Here is a 12,191-nt window from a genome sequence, read left to right on the forward strand (position 1 = left end):
CTAGGAACAGGAGAATAGGAGAATCCATAAATCTGATGAAAGGGTGCCAACAGGTTCTAGGGCTCCTGGATATGAACACGACCAGCACTCTGGCCCAGCTCCAGATGCCTCAGAGCAACTCATGGTTCATTCTTCTCTTTCCCAAAACTAACGCACACCATCGTTAAGGTAAATATGTAACAATCCAAGGCCAGTGCAACAAAAGCAGGTTTTTGCAATCTCTACGTTTGAGCTATTTATGCCAAATGCCTGTGTATATTACAAAAATTACATATACATATTACTGAGATACGCACAACTGTAAGACTCAGGAGGTAATTTTTTTCCAGAAACGGAGGTGTTTTTTGCTTTTTTTTTTTTTTTAACTTCGGTAAAACATGTATAACATAAAACTTACATTTCAGCCGTGTTTAACAGTTGTGCAACCATCACCACCAACGGTTTCTAAACTTTTCTATGACCCCCAACAGAAATTCTATAACCATTACACAATAACACTCCGTTCTCCCCTGCTTCTAACCTCTGGTTACTCTATCAACTTGCTTAAATATTTTATGCAAAGAGAATCATGATAGTTGTCCTTTTGTGTCTGGCTTATTGCATTTAGCATAGTATTTGCAAGGCTTATCCATGTTGCAACGCATATCAATATTTTTTTCTTTAATGGCCAAATGATATTCCACTGTATATATTTATTATATTCTGTTTGTCCATTCATTAGTTGATGGATACATGGGTCGTTTCTACCTTTTGGCTGCTGTGGATAATGTTGCCATGAATATGGGCATATGAGTATCTGTTCCCCTGTCTTTAGTCTTTTTCGATATATACTTAGGAGGTGAATTATTAGGTCATATGGTAATTTTGCCTTTCGTTTTTTGAGGAACTGCCAAACTTTAGAAACTGAGTTCTAAAAACCATTCGAAAAGATTTTTCTTTCCTTAGGCACAATTTGAAACGAAATGCACATGATAAAAAGCGTTATACCATCAGCTTCACAGAAGCTGTCTGAGGAGTCATCATGCTTGGTCCACTGAAGCACAGCCTTCTGTGTTTCCTCGCTTCAAATGAAGAAAACAAGTAGTGTTATCATTTTTTTTTAATTAATATTTCACAAGAAAAAAATATAAAATACTAAAGCAAAAAAAAAAAAAAAAATCAAACCTCAGTGATTCATCCACAGCACCAAGCCGTTCAGCTTGCTCACATTCTTCAATGAGATTATTGGCTACCTCAGAATACTAAAAGGAAAAGGGGAATAGATGGATTACAATTTACTGCGTTTTTAAAACTTTCTCAAGTTCAAAGTTATTTAAGTTTCATTTATACCTAGCACCATTTCCGTGGCTTCAAAACTTAAAAAAAAACAGGGGTGCCTGGGTGCCTCCGTCAGTTGAGCGACTGGCTCTTGATTTCAGCTCAGGTCATGATCCCGGGGTTGTGGGATTGAGCCCCATGTCGGGCTCTGTGGTGAACGTGGAGCCTGCTTGAGATTCTCCCCCACCCCCCCCCCCCCGCCCCCCCCTGTAAAAAAAATAAAAAAAAAAAAAAAAAACCCTGAAAAAAATTAAGCCCTCATTTCCCCCGAAGCTAAAAAAAAATAAGTAAAAGGCTCTGCCTCTTGCTTTTGTTGATGAAAACATTTACTATAATGGTCACAAAATAAAGAATATAGTTCTGATAACTCATTACAAGCTGTTCACGAAGAAAATCTCTGAGGTAGAAGGAACAATGGGCAAGGCAACCTCCCACTGTTCTAATGGCTTAATTGCAAGCACCAGTTTTCTCGTCCATAAATAAGTGGTTAGACCAGATGATGTGGGTGTAGGTCTGTCTCAACTCTAAATATGATTCTACATATGCCCTGGAGCCTGCGTCTTATAAAAAGTATTCTTGTATCTTCAGGTGTTTAAAATACATTCTGTAACAACCGCATTTCTTCTCAATATTTAAGTCACACACACACACTCACACTCACTCACACACACTATTCTGCTGGGAGTGTATGTGGCACAGGGAAAAGTGAATGTGGATCATAAGATTTCACAACATACTAGTCATCACCACCACAGAGATGAAAGGCATACAGGAAGAAGTCACAAATTCAATCAGCAAATATTTATTGGGTGCCTACCAGACCCTTATTGCTTAGGATGACCATGCAAACGACTGCCCAGTCTATGATACTTCCAAGGATAAAAGGGAACCCTAAAATAACTGAAATGATACGTTTTTGAAATACTTATTTACTGAATAACGACTTTGTTTCTTTTCATTCGTTGATTTGTAAGACAGCTCAATTTGAACACTTTTCAAAAATAAAATTCTTTTTATGCAATTAAGTATTAAGGGGTGAAGGGATATGTGTTCAATGTACTCTCGGATGGTTCAGAAAATAAGAATATGCATATAGAAAAAACAAGATAACACAAATGAGGCAAAATATTAAAAATTAGTGAATCTGTAAAGTACACAAAATGTCTTTTATTAATACTGCAAATTTTCTATAAGCTGTTAATTAGCTTAAGATAAAAAGTTAAAAATACATAAAAAATGAACAGAGGCACCCATTTCAAGTAGGAATATGAATTTATCCAATTAAAAACAAAACAAGAGTTTCTTTTTTTAAATTTTTCATGTTTTTTTGTTTATTTTGAGAGCGAGCACACACAAGCGGGCGAGTGGCAGAGAGAGAGGGGGACAGAGGATTTGAAACAGCAGGGAGGGGGAGAGAGAGAGAATCCCAGGCGAGCTCTGTGCTGTCAGTGTGGAAACAAACCTGGGGCTCAATTTCACAGACCCCAAGATCACAACCTGAGCTGAAACCAAGAGTCAGACACTTAACAAACTAAGCCACCCAGGCACCCCAAAAACAAGAATTCCATCAATAAGAGACTCTTCCCTGGGGCACCTGGGTGGCTCAGTTGAGCATCGAACTTTAGGCTCAGGTCATGATCTCATGGTACGTGAGTTCAAGCCCTGTGTCAGGCTCTGTGCTGACAGCTCAGAGACTGGAGCCTGCTTCAGATTCTGTGTCTCCCTCTCTCTCTGCCCCTCTCTTGTTAATGCTCTCTCTCTCCAAAAATGAATTAACATTAAAAAAAAATTTTTTTAATGAACTTCCAAAAGTTCTGAGTCCATCAAAAAATTAGTCTTTTGAATTAGATGATTTTCTGTTTGAAATAGCTGACTATAGCATCATTTAACTATGTGCAAAGTTCTGCCATTGGAGCCAACACATTAACAGGTATGACTTTATTCTTTTTATGTGAACAAGAAAACATGGAATAAAAAATGAGCAAAATTGGGGTGCCTGGCTGGCTCAGTTGGTAGAACATGTGACTCTTGATCTTGGGGTTGTGGGTTCAAGCCCCATATTGGGTGTAGAAATTACTTAAAAATAAAATCTTTAAAGAAAAAAATGAGTGAAATTACTTTAGAATCTATGGTGAAAAAGTGCAGAATAGTGATTGCCCCTAAGGGAAAAAATAGAAATTGACTAGCACAGAGTACCAAGGAACTTTCTAGGTAATGGTAATGTTCTATATTATAATAGAAGCCTAAATTACACAGGTATATGCATTTAGCAAATGTACACTTAAAATTTGTGCATCTCACCATGTTAATTTTATAAAAATTAAAGCAAACATTAGACTCTAATGATATACTTCTAGTTGGGTGGCATGTATATACATGTGTGTTATATACATATATATATAGAGAGAGAGAGAGAGAGAAAGACGATGACATATTTAGGGTAATGTGTACTGATGCTTGCAATTTACTTTGAAATGCATCTAAAAAATAAGATTTTTTTAATGGATAACTAGAAGGATAGACAGATACATATGTGAGAAACGTAAGTTTACAATGTTAATGATACAAATCCAGGTGATGGGTATGAGTGTTCACACGAAAATTCCTTCGGCTTTGCTGGATATATAAAAATTTTCACAGTAACATACATATTAAAAATTTTAATTCAGAACAATAATTTAGTCTACATGAAAAACCACGTATACCAGAATGATATGTAAATGCACCACTATAGCTGCACATGTTAAGTTATTATTTTTAGACATAACGAGTAATTTACAACTAGTAATTTACAAAGTAGGTGCTTTGGCTTTGTCAGGAGATTTGTGTGTTCTGGTGTTTATGTGGTCACAGATATTTCTATGCCCCTTGCGGATGGTAAATGATGACCTTTTGTGCAAGTTATATGTCATCATCAACTGTGGTGAGAAATCGAAATTTAATACTTCTTCCTTAAGCATGTACTTCTTTATTTCTTTCTAGTTATTTCAGCCAAAAGGATTCATTGTGAAATTTTTGATTACTAAATAGTAAAAATATTATGTTGTCGATATGCACTTTACAAAAAAAATATAAAACCACTATAGGAAGTGGAAGACTACTCTCTCTATGCAGGATTGCTCACCCACTATTTCCCATATATATTTTAAATAAACCTGACCTATAATTTGCCAGGTTTCCCACTGACAAGTCAAATGGCAGCCTGGCAGCTTGGGATGTATCAGGACACAGCACAATTGGCTGATAACTCCGAGAGACCAGCAGGGCAGAATGTCGATGCCGTTCCTTCCACTTCCCAAGACTGTAAGGAGTTAGTTGCCCCCAGAATTGTGTCTGCCTGGAATTGTTTTATCAGCAGGTATTTTATCACCCTGTATACTGTCCTTGAAAAATCATTTATTTACATTTAGGGAAGGTCAGGAAAGGAGGCACAAATTATTATTGGTCAACTTGATATTAAAGTAAGAACTCTTTAGTGTACGTACATCTCAGAGGAGACAACAAAGGAAACCAGAAATACAAAGTATTTGGTCAATTAAATTGATCTTAACTTATTTTAATTTTTTTTAATGTTTATTTCTGAAAGACAGAGAGAGACAGCATGAGCGGGGGAGGGGCAGAGAGGGAGACACAGAACATGAAGCAGGCTCCAGGCTCCGAGCTGTCAGCACAGAGCCTGACGCGGGGCTTGAACCCACGAGCCATGAGATCATGACCTGAGCCGAAGTCGGACGCTTGACCAACTGAGCCACCCAGGCGCCCCCACCTTAACTTGTTTTAATGCAACTATTAATATTTTGTTTAAAAAGTTTAAAACTCAGGACAAATGATAAATCATTCAGGATGCTGGGGCACCTGGGTAGCTCAGTCAGTTAAGCGTCTGACTTCGGCTCAGGTCATGAACTCACAGTTTGAGTTCAAGCTTCGCATGGGGCTCTCTGCTGTCAGCACAGAGCCTGGAGCCTGCTTCAGATCCTCTGTCTTCTTCTCTCTCTCTCTCTCTCTCTCTGCCCCGCCCCCACTCACGTTGTCTTTCTCTCTCTCCCTCCCTCTCTCAAAAATAAACATTTGAGAACCATCATACAGAATTCAGAACAACAGGCATAAACCAGTCCTGCCTCAGGCAAACCTTGGCATACGGTCCCTTGATGTACTCTTGTTACTCTCTAAGTGCTTTGGATTTTACTCCAAGAGAGATGGAACACATGAGAGAATTTTAAACAGAGGAGAGATACTATCTGAATTCTTAAAAAAAAAAAAAAAAAAAAATCACTCTGGCTGCTGTCTTCCGAAGAGGCTATACAGATGCAAGGAGGGTAGAGCAGGCAGACCATTTAAGAGGTTACTACAATAATCCAGGCAAAAATGATGACATCTTTAAATACAGCAGTAGCAATAAATATTGTTAAGATTCTGGATATATTTTAAAGCTTTGTAATCACAAATTGAATTCTTCCTACCAAAATAGGCCTTGAGACAATAATAACCCAGTAACATTTAGCACCCCTAGGAACCAGATTATAATCTCTAAACACCATTTCCCCCTAAAAGAACCAGGACTATTTAGAAAAAAAACGTTAATAGAAAAAAGGTTAACTCCAAGCTCAGAGTGAGAAAAATGCAAAATAAGCCTAGAAGATCTTTTCATAATAGAAAGCAAAAATTCTAGGGGCGCCTGGGGTGGCTCAATTGGTTAAGCAACCGATTCTTGATTTTGGCTCAGGTCATATCTCACTGTTCGTGAAATCTGGGGTCTGGTTTGGGCTCTAAGTGTGGAGTCTTTGGGATTCTCTCTCTCTCTCTCTGTCTCTCTCTGTGTCTCTCTCTCTCTCTGCCCCACACCTGCCCTCTTTTCCTCTTTCTCTCTCTCTAAATAAATAAATAAACATTTAAAAAAGGGGGAAAAAAAGTCTACTAAGACTACTGAGATCATCTCAAAGGCCATGGTCACTTACTTGAAGGAGCATCTAGTGACCAAAGATGGAAAAACTCAAGCATCAAAAGGAATAATAAAAAATGACTACAAAAGAGTCCAGTACATTAAATATGTCAAAACTCCAAAGTTCATAATAACACTGAAAAATAAAAATCATATTGGTCATCTCTGGAGATGCTAGAGCACCAAACTCATAATTATTCTGAAAACTGGTAAGCAAAGGAAAAGAATAAAGCATTTATACTGTGTGCCCTGCATAAACTGTATTTCAGGGCATCCAAATAGTTGACAAGAAATGGTTTTATAGAATAAAAACAGATAAGAAGTATGGAAAGAATGATAAAAATATGTTTTCAGTCATATGTGGAATTTGAGAAACTTAACAGAAGACCAAAGGGGAAGGGAAGGAAAAATAAGTCACAAGTAGATAGGGAGGGAGGCAAACCATAAGAGACTCTTAAATACAGAAAACAAACTGAGAGTTAATGGGGGTGGGGGTTTGGGGGGGCAGGGAAAATGGGTGATGGGCATCGAGGAGGGCACTTGCTGGGATGAACAGTGGGTGTGGTATGTAAGTAATGAATCACAAGAATCTACTCCCGAAGCCAAGACTACACTCTATACACTATATATTAGCTGTCTTGACAATAAATTATTCAAAAAAAAAAAAAAAAGGATGATATAATTAGAATATCAACATTTTCAAACCCCTAATGAAAGAATGCAACAAGTAATAATCATCAAAGCGGCTAATGAAACTTTCAGGTAAAAAGCTAGTGGGTAACTTTCTAACAGATACATAATGAACCCAATGATAGATCTTAACATCATAAAAAAAGAAAACCAGACATTATGTGTCTTCTGATATGATGTAATAGTAAGTACACAGCAACTCTAATCAATATATAATCAGAAAATGAATCTGAAAAGCCTTATTACCAAAAAAGAGGGAGAGGAATGGACATGGATTGAAAGACATTTAAGAGACAGAAACATACAAGCAGTACCAGAAAATAAGGAAGTGCTAAAAAAAGAGAAAAACCACAATGATGGGAGTATGTTAAAGGGACACAGGAACAACTGAAACAGCTCCCAATGGCCAGAACAGAATGATTTGAACAGTAAAATAAAGTCATACCTGATTATAATCCAAAGTACAAAATAAACATCTCATGATATAAATACATGATTGAAAAAATAAGTAAACGGAGGGAGATATAAATCTCCCATACTGAAAATTCCAATTTATATCCTTAAGAAGATAGAGCCCTCCTGAAGTATGGGCTGTGCACAGTGAGCTCCCTCCAAAGAATGCAGTGTGGAAAGGGAAGAAAATAGTAAATCTACAGTGGAGAAAACCTGACAAAAATTATGTCAGTCAGGTGATCAAGGTTAACATTAACAGTAATGAGTCATGTTGATACTATGTACCTTGATGCCATGTGATGAAAATGGCACTTTAACTCTGTAGTCTTCCTCCCCAAAACACATAACCCCAGTGTAATCATGACAAAAACATCAGACAAATCCCAATTTATGGACATTCTACAAAATACCTGACAAGTATTTCTCTAAACACCTTATCAAAAACAAGGGAAGTTTGAGAACCTGTCACAGCTACGAGAAGACTAAGGAAACATGACTTTAAATATAATGTGGTATCCTAGATGGGATCCTGAACAGAAAAAGGACATTAGGTAGAAATCTGAACAAAGTATGGACTTGAGTGATATCAATATTGATTCATTAATTATAACAAATGGATCATAATAATGTAAGATGTTAATTACAGATGAAACTGGAATGGGGTATATGGGAACTATATTATCATCACAATTTTTCTGTAAATCTAAAAGTATTATAAAATCAATACTTTTATTTATAAAGGTAAAAATACTTTTAAAATCAATACAAAAAAGAGATTGGGGGGGCGCCTGGGTGGCGCAGTCGGTTAAGCGTCCGACTTCGGCCGGGTCACGATCTCGCGGTCCGTGGGTTCGAGCCCCGCGTCGGGCTCTGGTCTGATGGCTCAGAGCCTGGAGCCTGCTTCCGATTCTGTGTCTCCCTCTCTCTCTGCCCCTCCCCCGTTCATGCTCTGTCTCTCTCTCTGTCTCAGAAATAAATAAATGTTAAAAAAAAAAAAAAATTAAAAAAAAAAAAAAAAGAGATTGGGGGGCGCCTGGGTGGCGCAGTCGGTTAAGCGTCCGACTTCAGCCAGGTCACGATCTCGCGGTCCGTGAGTTCGAGCCCCGCATCAGGCTCTGGGCTGATGGCTCAGAGCCTGGAGCCTGTTTCCGATTCTGTGTCTCCCTCTCTCTCTGCTCCTCCCCCGTTCATGCTCTGTCTCTCTCTGTCCCAAAAATAAATAAATGTTGAAAAAAAAAATTAAAATAAATAAATAAATAAATAAATAAATAAAAATAAAAAGTAAAAAAGAGATTGGGAGGTGCCTGGGTAGCTCAGTCAGTTAAGTGTCTGACTCTTGATTTCGGCTCAGGTCATGATCCCAGGGTCGTAGGATCAAGCCTCACATTGGGCTCCACACTGAGCACGGAGCCTGCTTGGGATTCTCTCTCTCCCTCTCTCTCTGCTCCTCCCCAGCTCGCACTCTCTCTCTCTCAAAATAAATAAATAAATATATATTTTTTAATTTATAAAAAAACAAAAGAGAGAGAAAGAGACCTAAGAGACACAGGAACCAAACGCAATGTGTGAAATATGTTTGAATCCTGTTTCAAACAAACAAATTATTATGAAACAAGTAGACAAATCTGAACCCTGACAGTGGTTATATTTTTGTAAGTATTTTTTTTATCTTAAAAATGTCGGGGCGCCTGGGTGGCGCAGTCGGTTAAGCGTCCGACTTCAGCCAGGTCACGATCTCGCGGTCCGGGAGTTCGAGCCCCGCGTCAGGCTCTGGGCTGATGGCTCAGAGCCTGGAGCCTGTTTCTGATTCTGTGTCTCCCTCTCTCTCTGCCCCTCCCCCGTTCATGCTCTGTCTCTCTCTATCCCAAAAATAAAAATGTTGAAAAAAAAAAATTAAAAAAAAAAAATGTCTATGAAACTTTTGTAAACAGAGCGATTTTTCTGTGAATGTCTTTAAAAATAATTGGGAAAATGGAGTGCAAGGTACAGATGAAACAAGATTGGCCATACACTAACTACTGAAGCTCTTTATTTATCTCTCATGTTTTCTATAATAAAAGGCTGAACAAAAGAAAAAATAAGGAATTAGAGCCATTGAGTATAAATGACTCCTAATGGGTTTTACTGTGAAGGACAACAGAGAAGTAGGGTCATTCATAAAAATGAATTTTATGAGTTTTCTGTTAAGATACTAGACACATTAGTAAGTGTATGTACATACCTTGTAGCTTGCCGATTTAATTCCATCAGGAACTTCATCCTGAAAAATAAAAAAAAATGCTTTTGTATGACATTTAGTCTATCTTCTGAAAAAAAAATTTAAGTTTCTATGATTTATGAGATTATTTTTATTTATTTAAGTTTACCTTATTTATTTATTTAAAGTAATCTCTACACCTAATGTGGGGCTTGAACTCATGACCCCAGGATCAAGAGTTGCATGCTCTTCCAACTGAGCCAACCAGGTGCTGCTTTGAGATTATTTTTATTTTTATTTATTTATTTTTAATATATGAACTTTATTGTCAAGTTGGTTTCCATGCAACACCCAGTGTTCATCGCAAAAGATGCCCTCTTCAATGCCCATCACCTTCCCTCCCCCCCACCCCCCCATCAACCCTCAGTTTGTTCTCAGTTTTTAAGAGTCTCTTATGCTTTGGCTCTCTCCCACTCTAACCTCTTTTTTTTTTTTTCCTTCCCCTCCCCCATGGGTTTCTGTTAAGTTTCTCAGGATCCACATAAGAGTGAACACATATGGTATCTGTCTTTCTCTGTATGGCTTATTTCACTTAGCATCACACTCTCCAGTTCCATCCACGTTGCTACAAAGGGCCATATTTCATTCTTTCTAATTGCCACGTAGTACTCCATTGTGTATATAAACCACAATTTCTTTATCCATTCATCAGTTTATGGACATTTAGGCTTCTTCCATGCATAGGGGCACTTGTACCCCAATGTTTGAGATTATTTTTAAACAGAATTGTTTAGGAGGCATCTGAGCGGCACGGTTGGTTAAGCGTCTGACCCTTGATTTCAGCTCAGGTGACCTGAGCTCAGGTGACCTGAGCTGAAATCAAGGGTCAGACGCTTAACCGGTTGAGCCCTGTGTTGGGCTCTGCTCTGAGTGCAGACCCTGCTTGAGATTTTCTCCCTTTGCCCCCTCCACTTGTGCGCTCTCTCTCAAAAAATAAAGATGAAAAACAAAATAAAATAAAAAAATAAAGTGTTTTTAAAAATTGCTTTAAAAAAGATTCAAATTTTCAGTAACTAAAACCAGTTGCTTTTTCTGACCAATGTTAATATAGCCCATTTAATGTGTAAGTGCAATTAAATGCCTTTATTAAGTGTCTACCATATTTTGAGCATGCTTAATAAGCCATATAAATAAGTTATTGGTAAACTTGAATTTCCCCAACCAATGTTTCCTATTACTAAATATAAATACTAGAACTTCGGGAAATAAAACAAAACATTTAAATTGACAATATCACTTTAATGATATTATCGTAACAGAAATGGTTTCACAAATTAATCCATCCATTTTCAAAAAGTTTTGTCTGAGAATATACTAAAAACATGATTCTTAATTATCTAACGATAAAAGACCCATAAATAATATTTTACATTTGCTTTAATTCCATATGCCAGATAGGTTATATAGCAATATCTTATTTGCACATATAAAAATAAACCACTCAAAAATATAGCATCACTTCACACCCATTAGGATGGCTATTATCCAGAAAATAGAAAATGGCAAGTATTAGTGAGGATATGGAGAAATTGGAAGCCTTGTACATTGCTGGTGGGATGTAAAATGGTACAGCTACTGTGGCAGAAGGCATGGTGTTCCTCAAAAAATTAAACACAGATTTACTAAATGATCCAGCAATTCTAACCTTGGGTGCATCCCCAAAAGAACTGAAATTAGGAATGCAAACATAGTCAGTCAAAGACAAATATATGACTTCACTCATATGAGGACTTGAAGACACAGGACAGTTGAACACAAGAGAAGGGAAGCAAAAATAATATAAAGACAGGGAGGGGGGCAAAACATAAGAGAGTCTTAAACATGGAGAACAAACAGAGGGTTACTGGAGGGATTGTGGGAGGGGGGATGGGCTAAATGGGTAAGAGGCATTTAGGAATCTACTCCCGAAATCATTGTTGCACTATATGCCAACTAATTTGGATGTAAATTAAAAAATTAAAATAAAATAAAATAAAATGAGCTGCAGAGTATTTCAAATAAATAAATACTGTTATCCAAGAAAAAAAAAAAAGGAATGCAAACAGATACTTGTGCACCCATATCCCAAACAGCATTATGCACAATAGCCAAAAGACAGGAATAACCCAAAAGTGAATCAAGAGAATGGATAAATGAAATGCAGATGCATAACAATGCAATATTATTCAGCCTTAAAAAGGAATAAAATTCAAATACCATGTATACATGGTACTATGGATAAAACTTGAAAACATTAGGTTAAGTGAAACAAGCCAGACACAAAAGAACACACTGTGTAATAATTCTCCTTATCTGACGTACCTAGAATAGTCAAATTCATAAAGAAAGAAAGTAGAATAGTGTTTGCCAGGGGCTAGAGGGACGGGGGAATAGGGAGTCATTGTTCAATGAACACGCAGTTTCAGTTTGTAAGGATGAAAAGGATCTGCACGTGGATGGTGGTGACGGTTGCACAACAGTGGGAATGTACTTAATGCCACTGAACTGTGCACTTAAAATGGTTAAAATGGTAAATTTTATGTTATGTATATTTTA

General features: G+C 37.4%; 1 protein-coding gene across 2 annotated transcripts in view; it reads right to left on the minus strand.

Moving 5' to 3' along the window:
- Positions 1-12,191, minus strand: part of ERO1A (endoplasmic reticulum oxidoreductase 1 alpha) — a 47,508-nt gene that overhangs the window by 22,747 nt on the left and 12,570 nt on the right. For both annotated transcript variants that reach the window (XM_040477147.1, XM_040477146.1), the window contains exons 4-6: positions 9,621-9,659; positions 1,165-1,241; positions 988-1,061 (exon numbers count right to left, since the gene is read on the minus strand). In XM_040477147.1, coding sequence (XP_040333081.1) covers positions 988-1,061; positions 1,165-1,241; positions 9,621-9,659 — 190 coding nt within the window. The remainder of the gene's footprint in view (positions 1-987; positions 1,062-1,164; positions 1,242-9,620; positions 9,660-12,191) is intronic.

The sequence above is a fragment of the Herpailurus yagouaroundi genome, unplaced genomic scaffold (assembly GCF_014898765.1).
Source record: "Herpailurus yagouaroundi ecotype Mexico unplaced genomic scaffold, PumYag 141, whole genome shotgun sequence".
In the NCBI taxonomy this organism is placed as follows: domain Eukaryota; kingdom Metazoa; phylum Chordata; class Mammalia; order Carnivora; family Felidae; genus Herpailurus; species Herpailurus yagouaroundi.